The 17,859-nt window shown below is 36.5% G+C and overlaps 1 protein-coding gene across 1 annotated transcript in view; it reads right to left on the bottom strand.

Annotated features, from left to right (window-relative positions):
- Window positions 1-12,845: 12,845 nt before the first annotated feature.
- CDH12 (cadherin 12) overlaps window positions 12,846-17,859 on the bottom strand; it is a 222,036-nt gene continuing 217,022 nt past the window's right edge. Inside the window, exon 12 of the mRNA XM_059854378.1 lies at window positions 12,846-14,410. Coding sequence (XP_059710361.1) covers window positions 13,914-14,410 — 497 coding nt within the window. The 3' untranslated portion in view covers window positions 12,846-13,913. The remainder of the gene's footprint in view (window positions 14,411-17,859) is intronic.

The following is a 17,859-nucleotide window of genomic DNA, read 5'->3' as shown; positions in this document are numbered from 1 at the left end:
CCTGCCTTGGAAGGACTCCTGAACCTCTGAGCCACATGAGGGCAGCAAACACCCAGACTCCAAGGGAGGGTTGTGTGAGCCACCGACGGAAGTGAAAATGCCACGGTGGCTTCTTGATTCTCCTACTTCCCTTTTGCTTTTCCCAGATAAATTTTAAGAAGATCATAACAGCAATGGCACAAAGTGCATCACTGCAGTCTTTTAGAAATCACTGGACAGAGTTGATGGCATTCTCTTGCCATGAGGAGTGTTCAACAGCTTTCAGTGGGAACTCCCAGTGTTACTTTGGAATCCCAAATCAGATTTATATAGCTTGTTTTATCCACAGTATGGATGAGAGGAACTGTATCATGGTATTAAAAACCAAACTCTTCTCCTTTGCTCCTAAGGTACAGAACATGGAAGGTTTCCCTGTGGTGTACCGCTTTAGTAATATTTTTTCTTTTGAGTACTCTTTCTTCTTTTGAGTCACTTTGCTGTTCATTTTCACAGCTGCTTTTTCTGTTACATTGATTACAAAACATCTGAATACCCTTTTTTTTTTTTTAATTGTTTCAATGCTTTATAAATTCACACATGGAATCTTTAGGTAATCTGAGCCATGAGAACCCCCCACTGTCTATTGCCTTGTCAGCACAATCTTAGCCTAAATTGCAGGAGTATGCATTTCAGATTTCTGTATTTTTAATTTTTATTGTTCTACTTAACAAAGAATGAACTGAAACAGAAATAGAAATTAATAAAAAATCAGATTATTAAGTATGCATGGCCATCAGTCCTCTTAGTTTGTACTAAACAGAGTATTTCATAACTACACACAATGAAATGAGTCCCAATTTCTGTCAAATTGAGACAAGTTTCTCTGAAATGTAAAGCAGTTATTGCAAATTAAGATAGTAAAACCTACCAGATCTATGGTTTGATATGGCACTCAGCAGTTGTCAGCCAGGATAGTTCTATCTTATGAAATCTTAGTGCTGATCCTATTTCACATAGGCAAAAAAACAGATCAGATGGTTGCCCTCTTATTTCATTGTTATCCTGATAGACTAGTATTCCATTTTTATGCTAATAAAGAGGTTGATCATTACTTTTTAATGTTTATAAATGTTAGCATAAACTTTTTACCAAATGACTGTCACACTGATGCTCAAACAGTGCAAGTAGAGCTGAATGGCAGATATCTCTTCTGCAGTATCCTTCCCCTAACCATAAGTCCCAGCTCCCACTGATCAGAACCAGAATCCAGTCTTTCAGACAGATAGATAGCAGTTTATGGTTTTGCTTACACTACTGTTGCCTTGCATATACTGGGGTACTTCAGAAAGTTTTTCTCAGATGTTCTGTTGAGTGAAGTCCTTGCAGCAAAGTACTCATTTTGTGCTTACTGTAACTATGTGCCATAAAACATCTCTAACTGCATCCCACCATTTTTCTGGGGAAAGGACTGCATATCTGCCACACTGCATTTCAGGCATAGGTATATATCTGACCTGTTCCAAGGGAGAAGGGCTTCTGGATTATCAGCAGCTAGTGTTTTTCAGATGTGTATTTGTGTCCTGCTCCAGGGAAGTCCTCTTCAGCAGTTTTTCAGTACCAATGAAACACCTGTAAACATTCTTCCTCTGAGACAGAGCATACATATCAAGCAAGAGGGGGGAGGCAAAGGCTTGAGTGCAGCTGGAACAATTAGAGCAGAAGGGGATCTTGATGCCTGTGAGTAGCTGTAGCATGGGTAGAGTATACCACAAAATGATGGTAAGAAGCATATTGATTGTACATCGAGATTCATAACGGTTGCAGGACTATTGTGAGTGCTTCAGCAAATTGTTGCCAAAAACGTGAGTTAGTGGACAGGCAAGAAATAAATTATATGTTTTGGGGTGTGGAAGGTATTTCTGAGAGATCATGCTTTTGTAATCCCCTCTAAGTGATCAAGAGTACCAGCAGAGAAGTAATCCTACTAACACTTCAGAACAGATCAATATGATAATAATTCAGGAGAGAAGGGGCCACCTCCTATAGAAATGCTGACATTTCACTGCCCATAGATCACAAGAACTTTGCTATCCAAATGATCCATTGCCCAATTTGCTGGAAAAGTTGAAATAATTCTGGAGAGAAGACTTAGTGAAATAGGTTAGTGAAATAAGCTAAACCTGAGGTCTGGAACATGAAACTAAATCTAGCTGTATGTTAATGCTGTACCTGTGTTTATTTTCCAACCTGTTTGCATGCCATTACCATAATTTCTTAGCAGTATAACATTTTTTAGTCAGTCATTCTGACTCAGTCAGGCATTGCAGGCTGGAAAACATTGTGCCTGACTCCTGTGAAAATATTCAGTGATAGATTCCTCTGTGGTGCTAACAGAGGCTTTAAACCAAAAAAGGCTTTGAAGTCTTTGCAAATTCCTTCTCGTTCTTTTGAACCTCATTTTCAGAGGTTGTTTCCAACACAGAGCTGTTGATTGTGAAGCAAACTGCATAATCTTAATCTGTCTCTCTTTGCTGGAATCATTCATTCTATTAGAATTGCCAGATTGATGATGAACTCATTTTCTTAAGTTCTTTCATATGCTTAGAAATCAATGTATTGAATGTAATAATAATTTTAAAAATTGCTTTCACTTCTTTCAATACTTATTGAAAATGGTGAGCATTTGGTTTTAAACTTAGTAGTTTAGAATTAATTTGATAAAATATTATTTAAAATAACTTCTTGATGACTGTGTGGAAGTAAAAACATCAACAAAAATTTAAGTACAACTTAATAAATAAAATTAGACACAGCCAAAGCCAAATATATAAATTATTTCTAGTGTAGTAAAAGTAGCAGCCTAGTGAACTGCAAAGTGAAAAAAAAAAGTTTCAATGTAAGAAATCTGGGGTTAGAAAATGGGTGTTATTGTTTGGATACACAATACTCTTTAAAATTTTCATCAAATTTTTCTCTTTTTGATGGCATTTATTTTAAAAGAAGTAGACTATTAAAAAAAAGTTACTGTCAGTTTTTTCCTATTATGCTGTACCTCTTTTATTTCAGTGTCTTCTCTACTATTTGTTCTGTGAATCATACTAAAACTTTCTGAAATGCTTTAAAGCCATAGTTGAAGAGGTTTCCTGTATTAGTTTTAAACACATTTCCTGTTGAAAATATATTTCCTGTTCTAGTGCCTAGAGTTGAACTAATCTACTACACCCTTATAAAAATTTTAAATGCAATTTAATGAATAAAAATATAATAACTAACAAAATAAAATATACATGTTTTCGGTGAAAACTTGTTCCATACACCAGAACACACTTTTCAACTCATAATAGCCAGTATTTTAATTTACAAGTCTTGTGTCACTGCAATTCAGGATTATTTCCATTAGAGTTCAAGGTGTTACATACAGTACTGTAAAAAATATAAGACATCCAGTCTCAAACATTCAAAACACATTACCTGGCAAAAATATATATTAAAAAATATTATGTTTTATTGTTTAAAAATGTTTGAATCTTTAAGTAATTATGTAGAATATCCATATGTCCCATCACAAAGAATGAAAATAGTGTTCTAATATCTCATAAAAAATTGCTTACTGTTTTTTTGTGGATTTTTCATGGATATACGTTTTTGTTCTCAATTTTACTTCTCAAGGTCTTGGTACCTGAACATTGCAGGAGAAAGGCAGGAAAGTTTTCTCTGCATATTTTTAATAATTATTATGTGCAGTAGTCTCTTTTACAAGTTTTTTCTCATTACACAAGATAAACAAAGTTCTTCAGTTACATTAAATGTTGCAGATTCAGCAAGTGCAAAACAGACAAAAAGGAGAGCTGTTGCACACTTAGAAAAACTTTTTTACTTTTTTATAATGGATAGTTCCAGAAAGCAGCTCTAAGCCAGAGAAAATTCAACTTGATACTTCAAGATTAGCAGTGTCTAGGTGAGTCAGAGCAGCTAATGTATGAGACCAGCACTGAGGGGGAATCAGAATGTCCCTGGCTAGATCTTTCTGTGATAAAAATTCAGCCAGAAGCAACTTTCTAAAACAGTTTTGCATATTAGAAATTGAGCACTCTTTATTGCAGTTCATTTGCCAATCTGAGAATCCTTCCTCTGAGCACCCCAGCATCAGCTGAATGGACTTTTTATCATGCACACTGATTACATATTCATTAGTCATCCCCTCTTACTTGATGTATATGTATTAATTTATTTTACATAGTCACACCCCTTGTCAGAAGTCCTTGTGTGGTCTTTTGGGGTCTTCTTTGCTGATCTTTAGTGTCTGGCTTCATAATATTGGAGGTGGTCATTCATTGACCCCAGTCCTTGAGTAAGGTCAATACTGGTGTTTTGTATGACTCCTGCTTTGTCCGCCTTGCAGAGCTGAGCTGGCATCCTGTTTGCTTAAGTTTCATCTTTATCTACATTTCCAAGCCTGTGCTGTTCTGTTTTACTGTGCTCTTCTGTCATCATCAGCTGGAGCATTTTCAGTCCCAGTTCTAAGAAACATCCAAAGGCCAATCTGTACTTACTCGTGGTTGAGTCCAATCTTCTTATAGAAAAGATGTTTCAGTCTTCATGATGAAGGAAGAAAAATTCCTGGAAGAAATACAATGAATGAAATGTCATTATTTCCCCACACAGGGAAGAAGAGTTTGCCAGGGATTTGAGATTGTAAAGGGCATGTATTAGCTGTGGGAGAAGAATCCTAAGGGCAGAGTGCCTTGCTTGTGAGCCTAACTTTTCCTATGGAGCATGTGGGTTATGTTTTATGGGCTTGACCTGCTAAATTATCTACTCCTTTGCACACAAATTTTATACAGTTTCAGCAGATAGTGTGAGGGGCACAATGATGACCTGAACATGCTATGAGAGAAGCAAGATACTTTACTTGCTGCAGTCTTTCGAGTGCTTTAAAATTGGGCTCTTCAATTTTGTGTGAATGCTTTAACTGTTGAGCTACTGCATGGGAGAGAGGGGAGTTCATTGTCATTGACAAGTTTAGTTTTTTCTTCTGTTTCGATTGATTTCTGCAAGTGACTTTTGCAGCCTGTGTGATACACTAGGGCTATGGCAAATAGGATTCCAACTGATGATTAGGAAAGGGAGGATTTCATCCTTCATTTCAGTTGCATGTAAATATGTTAGCACTGTCACTGGTTTTCTACATTACCTGAAAATTCTTCACAGAAAACTTACCCTGGTAAGTAAAGAAAGCCTATGGACAACTTCACATCTGAGAACCTGGCACAATCTTAGGAGGAAAAGTACTCTGCAGGGCATGTTTTCAATCATGTGTAAATGAAGTCATATAAATGAGGCCAATGAAACAAAACACCATTACTTTGGGTAAACAATCTCCATGGTGCATTCTACTTTGGCACAACACAGGCACAGCAAATAAGATAAGAATTGTGTTTTCCTTTCTCTGGGGGCCAGAAAATGTGAAATATTCTTGGGAAGAATTGTGCCTTGCTTTTCTATGTGAAGAGAAATGTGTTGACACTTCACCACCCCTTTGGAAGCTGTGCTGGGTCTAGCTGGGATGGAGTTAGCTTTCCTCATAGCAACCCTTTGCACCTGTGAGCAAAGCAGCACTGATAAACACAAATCTTCTGGCTATTGCTGAGTAGTCAAGGTTTTACTTTCTCCACTCTGCCACTCCAGTGAGGAGGATGGGGATGCACAAGACTTTGGGAGGAGACACAGACAGACCAGATTACCTGAGCTGGCCAAAGGGATATTACATACCATATGGTGTCATGCTCAGCAATACGACTGGAGGGAAGATTTTTCATGTAGGCAGTCTTTGTTTTTAGACCAGCTGAGCATTGGTCTCTTTGGGAAGAGAGGAGTTCATCACTTGGTCTTGGTATGTGGTTTTTTCATGCTTTTCTCTTTCCTTCCCTTTTTAAACTGTTTTTAACTTGTTCCATGAGTTATCTGACTTTTCTCTGCCTATTCTGTCCCCCAGCCCATTGGGGTGGGGAGTGAGTGAGTGAGTGAGTGAGTGAGTGAGTGAGTGAGTGAGTGAGTGAGTGAGTGAGTGGCTATATGGTGCTTAGGCACTGACTGGGGCTAATCCTCCACAGGGGCTCTCTCACATGCAGAAAAAAGGACAGATTTTTGTATAGAGAGAAAATAAGATGCATGATGGAGCCTGGTCAGCTCAGAGACTTGGAACAAAAGGGAGAGAACAATTTTGGTTTGCAACATCTTTTCTGATCCATGTTATGCTTTTTTATTTAATCCTGCAATGCTTTGTGTAAATGCATGCATGGTCTCTGAATTACAGAAGAGCGGTGGAGGCCATTTATAAGGAAAATGTTGTGCCTTACAGTCCTTTGCAGATCATTTCAGTGTGAAGAATAGTCCTGCTTAGATTTCCCCATATACTTAAGTCTACTCTGCTGCTGAGTATTTGAAACAGGGATCTCACTCTGCTCATGGCAACAGTTTTCTTGAGCAATTATTCAAAGAGGTTGTCAAGTCAAGACACTGTTTCATTAAATTTGTGCCATGGGAGAGCATTTTCCTCTCCATAACTATCAAGAGAGAACTCAAGCACTGCTTTCAGCTTGGGTAGCAAAGCACTATCTCCCAGACAGGCAGCAATTCAGACATCAGTATCTGTCTTTGAACATCTCTGGTCAGCAAATTGCTTCATTAAATCATTTTTCTGATGTTACTTAGTGTGGTCTCTTGACTACATATGATATTAAGCAATTTCAATCATATCATTTGGATCAAGCAAAAAAACACGAATGTATGTGATAAAAAATTTTAATTTAAATAAACAGAATTGCAATCATAAAAATTAGTCCTAGAAAGAAAAATGTAATACTTACCAACTGTGGAACAGCATTACTAGAAGCAATTCATTGGTGAGTTAAATTCATCAAACCTGAAAAAGATCAACTGAATTTCTGTTCTCAAGTTTCACCTTTCAAGAAATGAAGATGAATATCTTGCTTTACTGTATTTGAAGCATTTCTATTTCATTTGTCACTGATAAATTTCCCTTCATTTCATAGAATATATTTTTCCTAATTTAAGACTAAAACCACAATCGAGCTAAGAAATGTTATCTTGTTATTTATAAATACATCTTGTTATTTATAAATACGAAAGGATGCTAAATACAAATAGTCACAAAAAAAGGACATAGCAACTCCAGAGTCTTCATCTCCTACTCTTTGTATCGCCTTCCCTTCACAGAAAGGATGTGTTTTTACATACTGTGGTAGAACAGGAGAAAATACACTGCAGGTTTTGGTATTGCAGTTAGGTTTTTTTCTTTTTCACACTCATTGTCTGATTTTTGCCTATGTAAGTCGACAGAACATTAATTTGATGTTTTTTCATTCTGAAACATCTTATGCAAACCCAAAATACAGTTCTGCACCTGTCCTCTTGCGTCCTATACTTTTTGGTCAGATGTTTCTGGTGTGAAGCTGTAGTCATTTATGCAGCAAGACCCACAAATGGGAACATAATGAATACACAGGGGGATAAAGATCCAATTTCAAAGTAACCCAAACAACCTAAAGCAGCAGGGTGTGAAGGCAATGGGAGCATTTGAATAATATTAAATGTATCCTCTGACCTCATTTACTGCTCTGACAAAATGAACTCTGAGGACAAAAATAAAAATATAAAACTAAAAATATAACTATTTACTGCAGTCATATGACCAAATAATATAAGGCAAGATTTCAAGGCATAGTTATTTGTGACCCCTCTTTATATGATTTCATTTCCTTACCATACACTTTTTCATGTATGCTTCTTGAATTGTCCTTTTTTATGGAGGCAGAAAAACATGCATTTGAGTGTAAATGCAGAGTGCTCAACATTTGAAAGCAAAAAATCATTACAACACATAGCAGGAGAGCAGTAGCCTCCTGCTATTATGCATTCCAGAATAGTGGAATAATATTGGCCCCTTTTCTAGTCAGTCACTTCATTCTCCCTTCTCTTTTTCGGGGGTTCTTGAAACACAGAGAGGTAACCAAGACAGCTAACAAAGTGAAACACATGCAAAAGAAGACATGTATTGTAGAGGTTATCTTCTTAATGCAGAAATGTTGCTTCTTTTTTTTTAAATATAGACTAAGCCAAACTGTGTCATCAGCCCTATCAGCAGTGTTAGTGTCCCTGTTAAAGACAGAAAAGTGTAAGGTCTGTATAAGGTGTGCAGTATTGAAAGAAATACAGCAATTACAATGGTTAAAATCTGAGGGAAATAATAAAATATGCATGCATATAAGCATGTGACATAATAAATAAGAAAAAAAAATTATCTTTGTGAACTGGAAAATTAGAACTGAAGGAATGTTGATATGAAGATCTAGTAAATTTACAATAAAATCATAATAAGAAAATAAGGTAGTGAAACTTGAGTAGTAAACTTTTACTCAGCACTGGCAGAAGCTGAGATCCCAGCAAAACACCAAAAAACCAACCACATTATGTGACTTCCCATTACGTGACATTCTTGTGATGCTGATCAAGCACTATTCAAGAAAACATTCAGCCAGATAGGATTCTTATGTATTAAGCCACTCAAAAACTATCAGTTGTTCAGGACTTTGTCAAACCTCTTTTTCAACCTGTGTAAACTCTGAGCCTCCACAACTCAGCTAGTCATCACGTGAAGAACCACATCTGGTTTTTTAAATTTCACCCTTACATCTACTTGTTTCATATAATGCCCCTGATTTCTTGTACTGGAAATTACAGTCAATAATTTATCCCTTTCCACCCTGTCCTCCTTGCTAGGTACTGTACAGATTGTTACTCTTTTTCTTCACTCCTACCTCATCTGTCTCACTGAAACAAATCATAGTTACTATGGATGGAGCCCCATGTCAGGGGGTTGGAGCTGGATGGTCTTTAAGGTCCCTTTCCAGCACAAACCATTGTGTGCTTCTGTGATTCTACTCTGCTTCTGTAGTTAGGCCCCTAGTGCTACTGAGCTTACTAGAGCTGAGGAGTCCAAGTAGGATTTTGTCACAAGTCACAAAATGGATGAGGCTGGAAAATACCTCTGGGGATTATCTAGTCCAGCCTCCCTGCTTATAGCAGTGACAGTTACAGCAGGTTTCTCAGGAAAAAATCCAGTTGGATTTTGAAGATCTCCAAGGCAGGATATGTGACAACTTATCTGAGCAATATGATTGACTGTTTAACAGCCTGACAATAAAGCACCTTTTTTCTTGTATTTTAATGGAATTTCATGCATTTCAATTTAAGTTCATTAATGCTTGTCATGTCACTGGGCACCACTGAGAAACACCTTGTTCCACCTTGTTTACTGCCATCCATCAGGTATTTATACACATTGACAAGATTTCCCTGAGTCCTGGAAAGCAATTTCGTTGGGAAAACAGACATGAAAGTAAGATTAAAAATAAAAAAAATTTATCTGGGAATTTTAGTTGAAAACTAAAGTTGAATAAAAGAAGCCTATGAATTAAATAAATAAGTTAAAAGGCACTGCAAAGTCCTACCAAAAAGCTCCAGGTACTTTTCTTTGTTTTGCTCAAAATAGCAATGGCTGCTGCTGCTGGTCTTCTGACTACGTCTCTGATTCTCGATTTAAATAAGAACAGAAAAGGATTCGGGTTATTATAGATTTTCCATTACAAAAAGGTTGTAAATGAGTGCAATATAAAATTTGATTTTCATTCACACTTAAATGTCACCTCAGTAGGGTTATTATTGGGGGTCATTTCATTATTTGCTTTCATTAAGTTTTTCAAAGCTCAAATATGTTTTTATACACACAGGATTTGAGTGTCTACAGTAATAACAATCATAATAATAAAAGTAATAATATAACTGCTAAAACAGTACAACCTCAAATCTCAACAAGTGAAATATAATCATTAATGTAATATTAAATGCCTTTAACCCAGTGAACTATTACCTTTTCTTCCTGTATTCATTCAGAAGAGATCTGTTATTCTATAGCAACACAGACTTAGCTCTCACATCAATAATGGAGGTAAACCTAGTATGAATATAACATCTGCAGAACCAAATTTTTACCAGTGTAAAATATAGGCAGTGTTTATGAGGATATGGAAATGGTATTGTAAAGGCAAGAATATTTTGAAGGCAATCTCTAGAAATATATTATTAGTAAACTATTGAGTCATTTATTGGTCTTTTCTTCATAATGAACTCTGCTTCCAAAACCTAGAGTAAATCTACAGTAACTGTGATTGTATTTCAAACAGTGAAATTTAGCCAATATATAAAATAATGTAAAAACTATGAAAGTATAAAATATTCAACCATAACTTTGTGCAGGAGACATAATCTACTGTCATTGCTTTCTAAATCCTTGCTCTTTTCCTCACTGTCATTTTTGCAGATCTGTGTTAGGAGAATAACAGTAATTTCAGATTTGTGTGGTAGAGGTCTTAAACCCAATTATTAACAATCTTTTATATTCTGACTCCACAGAGAAATTGTATGAACTTCCTTAAGTATTGATATTTTCAGTCTTCTTGAGAGGGCAAGGAAGATTTTTTTTTCCTTCTTCCCTGAAATTCCTTTCAGATGTTCTTTTATACATTTGTCTTCTATTCTATACATTTATGATGGAAGTTTAATAGTTGACTTTTTTTAGATACTTCCACTTATAGCTGAATGTTTTATTTCAGCATCAACATTGTGTGCCATAAATATTTGTCTTTAAAAGTGGATTTTTTTGTGCCAGTGAAGTATTTCAATTATTTCATATACAGAAAGTGTTTTACAGAATGTGATTTGCAGGGAGTGCACTGTTGGGACATTTGAGATGATGTTAAGTATGTACGCACTAGTGCCCTATTTTTGAAAATTAAAACAAAAAGATTCTCTCAATTCTATGCCGTTTATAAATTTTCTTAGCTTCTTGACACTGATAGCTTTTGAGGTTTTGGCAGAAAGAGAGACATCCACTTCAACATCTTGACTTTGCAAGGTTTGTTTTAAGATATAGTGTGTAAAACCAGAAGAAATTAACTGATACGATATACATGTTCACTGGGGCTCCCTAATCCTTCTAACTTCATGTCATCTCAGATGCCTTGACCAATTTTTTCTCTTGTAGATTTCATATTTCTTTAATTATTGTTTAAAAAAAAAGATGTTTAAAACCTGGCAAATATCTTCTAGAAAGGGAATTAAACACAAATTTCCTGAATCCCAGGTTATGAATAAATGAAAAGCAATTAATTGTCTTAGTTCTACAGAACTGTTTACAAAAAATACCCCTAATATGTTAAAAATGTTTGATCATTCTCCAAAAATGGTCTTCAAATAATTTAATTCTATATCATTAGGGCACTTCTGTAATTGATTACATTTTTTTCCTAAAATATTCCTGGATATGTATTAATTATGTCATAGCAACATCTCAGCTACAAACACCTTAAATGTCAAAAATATACAATTGATATACAATTTAGGTATTGATTTAACATACAGTCCCTCACTGTCACACACAGATTGTGTGTAGCAGCATGTTAAAGATCACGTTTTCTGTCTACCCATTTTTGAAGTCAGGCTCACATAAGGACTGTCCAGCTTAGAACAAAAGCCTGCCTATTCAAGACAACTAATGATCAGCCAGTATGCACTACAAATATAGAGAACTTCCTCAGGAGCCAGCATGCCTCATGGTGTCAAAAAAGTCAAACACTGCCCTCAGTTGTGGTGATTTTACTAGTGAAAGGCATATAAAGGACTAACACAGTTTCTAAGAGCAAGGATTGGCTCCAGGATTGCACATTTGAAAATTATCAGAGTCAGATGTTTTATTTAGTGGTGGCAACAGGGCAAGAAGCATTGCCATGCACATGCTACATGAGGAAGCTTTGCTAATTAGTTGTGACTCTTGTATGAATCAAGTCTCAGTTGTGACTAGTAGAAAATATAAATATTTCCTCTTTTATCCAGTGCTCTGTTTTAGGCCAACAGTAGAGTATCAAGTTGCTTTTGATGTACTATCAAGATGTGTGAAAATTTAAAACAATCTTCCACATGAAAACTTCTGTGCTGTCAAATGAGCTCCATCACTTCATCTGCTTTCCTGTCCTGTGAGGAGAGAGCTTTTATCGATTTAGTCGGTCTTTAGGAAAAGCAGGATACCTTTCCTGAAAACAATAAAAACCACAAGTTGCCAGTTGCTGTGTCTTTTCCTCAGCACACTGCTGGTAGAATTGTGCTTTTGATGCAGCCTTGTCCAACTGCACTGAATGATCCAAAACTCATTTATAATATGTTTCAAAGTCTTATTGAGGGATTAAGTTATATAATGCTGAAATATCTTTACATTTCCCCCAGAGGGTAAAGGGAAACTTATGCTCTTTAATATCAGTCTTGTGAGCTAAGTATATCTGATAGTTATTAATTCTTTAGCTATACAAAAGATAAGCAATATGCCTGAGATGAACAAAAGACTTCTGGTTCAAGAGAGACTCAGGCTGACCTTGGCAGTGCCATTAATCATGAGTGGAGATCAAACAGATTGCATAGCACTGCAGAGACTTTGGAAGAAGAATATAAGGATATATGCACTTTAGGAGCCATAAACCATTGCCTTAAAAAATGTCTATGCCTTAGATCATCAGAAAAAGTCACATAAAATATAGTTTTGCAAGACATTTTCCAAGACATAGTGCCTTTTGCATATCTGAACTTCTGTCATCTGCACAGCTACATTTAGTCATAGGTACGTATATAAAGAGTGGACAAAAGTGCTGATTTATATATTTATTCTGCTTCTGTTTAAATTATGTCAAGAACAAAATAAGAAAGTGTCCAACCTCAGAAGGTATTCTCAAATGTTTCCTGTGGGTGTGGCAGTGAAATATGGTGAGATGCTGAACTGTAGCAGATCATCAATTAAAAAATAACTATATTTAAAACATATATGCTTAAGGTGACTACAGAGTTAGAATCTACCTGCAAAGAAAAGTGGTGTGGAGCTATTTACCTGTACTTTAGTGATACTTATAGTGGAAAAGCTGTCTTGGTACTGAAAATACAACAATAGCCTTTAAAGACCCTCTCCATTTTTGTGTTCTAATAATAGTCTCATTTCAAAAGAAGAGGGAGAGACAAGGGAAATTTCCTTCACATCAAGGAATAGCTGCTTTCATCTTTTTTATTATTTTGGAAAAAAGTAGTATTTGTATGAACATTTTAAATAATCACTGATGTATGTTAAGATGTTTTCCTTTTTAATTTGGGCTTTACATCTTCAAAGTGAGCAATAGCATTTTAAATTTAAATTTTCAGTGAAACTTTGGAAGAGGAAATATGATGTGACATACTGTTTTCTTTAAAAAAAAGACAACAAACATAACCCCCAAACACAATGTACACACCCCCCTCCTCCCCCACAGTTCTAGTCATTAGATACTCCAGGAAGTGATCTCCATTTTTTTTTCTAAAAGAAGTCAGCATGTTGCTATTGCTTCTTGTCTTAAAGTTCATGTTTGATTTACCATTCAGTTTTGTAACACCATCACAGCAGACAGTTTACCACTTAAATGATAAAAGTTTCAATAGGCACTTTAGTGGAATTACGAAAAAGCTACCACTCTTCCACCATGATGCCAGAAAGCTACCTTCTTTCTAAGTCAGGTCAGTAAACTTCACCTTGTAGGCCTGAGCTTGTCTCAGTGTAATTCCAGAGTAACAAAATAACAACAACAAAAACCTGTGTATGTTACAGGATTCATCATTCTTTCTCAAATCAAACCAAAACTGACGGTATGATAAATGTAGTAACTTGCTGGAAACAACTGCTGTCTTTTATAATCAAAGTAATTGTGTCTTATATAAAGCTTAGGTTTATCTTTTAAATTTGTTGTTGGTTTGCTTTTCTTTTTGTTTCACTGTTGTAGTTGTACTTAAGTGACTTTGTCAGGGTTATAACTTTCTTCTCCAAACATATCTGCCAAGATCTTAAAGCGAGGTCCCCAGTCACTCAGATAGTCATAATCCTGATCTGCCTCTGTAGTGAGGGAGTCTATAGAGCTGAGAGACTCTGCAACAGATCCGTTTCCTTCATAAGCATAGGTCGCCAAGGAGTCATAAGGGGGTGCAGATGGATCTACATCATTTTCCTGCAGCCTTTGATTAATGAAATCTCTTATGTCTGTGTTATCTTCTGCTGGTGGTCTGTGGCGCGTAAAACGCAAGGTGTCTGGTTTTATGTCCCTGCGTATTTTATTATCTTCAATCACTTTGGGATTCCTCAGGGCACCTATGTCAAAAGCCTGGGTGTCCTCTTCTCCACCTCCTTCATCATCATAATGGATAACATTATCTCTGATGTCTTCTTTAGAGGTCATCAGGGTGTCTTTCTTCTTCTGCCTCCGTAGTGCTACATACAGTACTACAATAACTGTAATGAGAGAAAACTGAAGTTAAGACATGCAGAGAAATAATTTAGTACTCTGATGACACGTCATTATATCTTTCTTTGAAAGCCACAAGCAATCAAAGGGACTTTTGTCCTTAGAAAAGAGCAGTGCTTTGCAGTGCTGTAGACAGTGAAAAATTATATGCTCTTTGACATATGAATCTAACTTTCCTAAGTGCTTGCTGTACTGTTGGAGAAAGTACCAAATAATTTTCCTGCTGGTCTGCTCTGCAAACTAATAGAACTGAAAAGGACTTCAGGTTTTTAGTTCAGAGAGACATTTAAAAATATTTTTAAAAATTATTTTCCATAGAAAAATAGAGAAAAGACCCCTAAATTTACACTTTGAAGACAAGAATAAAAAACTAAACAAAAACCCCAACCCAAAGAGTATTACAGGAAAAAAATAAAAATGGAATTTTGAATAATAAATTGTTTGAATAATTTCAAATTTGGAATTTTTGAAATACAGAAAAAATAATCCTACTGTATCTTTTTATACAGTACACTTCAGCCTCTTCTGGAATCTGCTTCAAAAAATTACTTGTTATAAGGTTCTGGAGAGAAGAGGAGTCTAGGAGAGCTGGTTGATTTTCAAGTATCATGTCCTCCAAACTCAACAGTGGTCCAACCTCCAAGTGTAGGAGCAGGAAATCAAGAAAAGGCAGCAGGAGGCCTGCATTGATGAATAAGAAGCTCTTGACTAAACTCAGCGATAAAAAAGAGGCATCTAAGAGTTGAAAACAGTGACAGGTGAGCCAGGAGGAATAAGCAGTGACAGTCTGAACATGCAAGAATGCAGTACGGAAAGACAAAGCCCGCATGGTGCTGTCTCAGGAGGGACAAGAGGGGCAGCAAGAAGGGCTTGTACAAGTAAGACAGAAAGGGTAGAAAGGTAAAGGTAATTCCACTGCTGAATGGGGCAGGGGAGCTGCTGCCAAATGACATGGAATTGGCCAACCTGGTCAGCAACTTCTTTGACTGTCTTTTTTTGTAAAGTTGTCCTTCAGTAATTCCATGTCTCTGAGACCAGAGGGAAGAAAGAAGGAAGACTTAATCCTTGGTGGAAGAAGATCAGGTTAGAGAATACTTGAACAAACTGGACACACAAGAGCATGGGATATGGTGAGATATGATGAGGAAGGTGGCTGCTATCATTGTGAGGTTATTTGTGATAATTTCTGAAAGGTCATAGTGACTGGGAAAGGTTTCTGAGAACTGGAGCAAGTGTCACTCCTATCTTCAAGTAGGACAAGAAGAATGAGCTAGGGAACTAGAGCAGTCAGTCGGTCTCACCTTGATTTTTAGGAAAGTGATGGAGAAAATAATTCTGGAAACTAAGAAGGGGTGTAAGAGTAACAGGCATGAATTTATGAAATTCTGCTTTACTCACTTGGTATCCTACAATAAGATGACTGGTTGATGAAGAGAGAAAAGTGCAATAATTTTATCCTAACTCTAGCAAAGCTTTTGTTATTGGTATGAAAGCATAACAATCTTCTCAGAAAACCTGAGAAAGTGTGGACTATACAAGCAGGTGGTGAGGTGGATTGCAAAGCTGCCAAGCTGACAGACTGTAAAGGTTTTGAGCAATATTTCAAAGACCAGATGGAGGCCAATCTCTAATAAAGTACCACAGGATTTGGTACTGGGACTACTTTTGACATTTTCATAAATAGCCTGGATGTTGGAATTGAGTGAGTCCTCAGCAAATTTTCAGGCAATAAAAAAGAGTGATTGTGCCACTGTTCAAAGGAATCTCATGAGGCTGAGGGAGTGGACCAAAAGGAACTCCATGATGTTCAACAAATTGAAATTCCAAGTCTCACACACAGAGAGAGGAGTAACTGCCTCCTGTAGATGCTGTTGGCCAGCTGATCAGAAAGCTGCTTGATGGATGAGGCCTTGCCATCCTGGTGGACAACAAGCTCACCATGAGCCATCAACGTGCCCTTGTATCAAAGAAGATCAACAGCATTTGCGACTGCAATAGGCGAAACGTTGCTAGCAGGTCTAGTGAGATGGTTATTGCCCTCTGCTCAGCTCTGCTTAGGCATGCTTGGAGTTCCAGGCCCAGTTTTGGGATCCTCATTAAAAGATGGACATGGACTCCCTGAAGAGTGTCCAATTTAGACCCACAAAGATGATTAAGGGATGAGACCTTCTGCCACACAAGGAGATGCTAAGAGAGCCGGGTCTGCTCCTTTTGGAGAAGGCACAAGGGGATTTTACCAATGTGAATAAATACCTGATGGATAGAAGCAAACATAGATCCAGGCTTTTCCCAAGGGTGTCCTGTCACAGGACAAGAGGCAATGGGCATAAAATGAAAAAATCTATTAAAATGTTAGAAAAAAAGGTTCCTTTATCACCAGGATGTCAAGCAGTAGAATATGTTGCCCAGAGAAGTTGTGGGGTATCCATCCTGCTCTAACTGGAATTGTGTCAAAGGAGACAGCATTCTTCTTTCTTCAAAAAAATGACTTATTTGGTTTAGTTGTTTTTTGGTTTTGTTTTAAATTCTTCAGAATGAGTATATTTGTGAATTTAACTGGTTTTGTTTTAAATTCTTCAGAATGAGTATATTTGTGAATTTAACTGGTATTCCGTGGGAATAGAGACCATTTGCCATTCTTGTTCAGATTTGAAATAATATTTTTTCTCACAACATGAATTTTTGACACTGAGCAGAAATCCTGACTTTTACCCACCCTTACTCAGAAGCTATTTATGTAACCCTGAGTCTTTAGTAATTAACTTAAGTGGCACCTACATCATTCAAATGCAATGAGGTATTGACATGTTACATATTCTGTGCTGGGAGCTATTTTTGGGTACACATTAGACTATCATGGGACCTTGGAAGCCATTAGTATCAAAACAAGGCATAGGTCAGCATCTGTGAGACTCAGTCTGATCTCTGAAGCCCAATTGTGCCTGTGTAAGCCTTAAAGTTGGTTTTATTTAATTAATAGTTGCTTCAGGCTATATTACAAGTAAAATGCATTTTAGACAGGCTGTAAATAAGACAGTACATTAATATAAAGTAGAAGAAATAATAGTGCCACCTTATGAAATCAATGCCTGTCTGAAATAAAAAAAAATCTTCCTGTGAAGCTGTATATAGATGTGTCCAGTAAGAGTCTGTTACAATTACTTTCTCCTCTTCCATTTCTTCATTCTCCTTTTGCTTAAGTGGCCATGAAGGATTAAATAAAAGCTCTTACTATGTTCTTACTGCTGTCACTGTCAGTAGGACTTGTCTACCTTAACAATAATCTAAAAAATTGATCTTTCAAGAAAGGTATTTAAAATAATTTCAGAGAAAAAATAATTATTCCACTTGAAAACTAATTCAATAAGAGATATTGCATGGATTAGCAGATTCATGGTCATGAACAGTGCTTTGGGATATTCTTCTTGAAATAAAC

Source organism: Haemorhous mexicanus, chromosome 1, assembly GCF_027477595.1.
Source record: "Haemorhous mexicanus isolate bHaeMex1 chromosome 1, bHaeMex1.pri, whole genome shotgun sequence".
NCBI lineage: Eukaryota > Metazoa > Chordata > Aves > Passeriformes > Fringillidae > Haemorhous > Haemorhous mexicanus.
The sequence above is the reverse complement of the archived record's forward strand: the minus strand, read 5'-3'. Positions and strand labels throughout refer to the sequence as shown.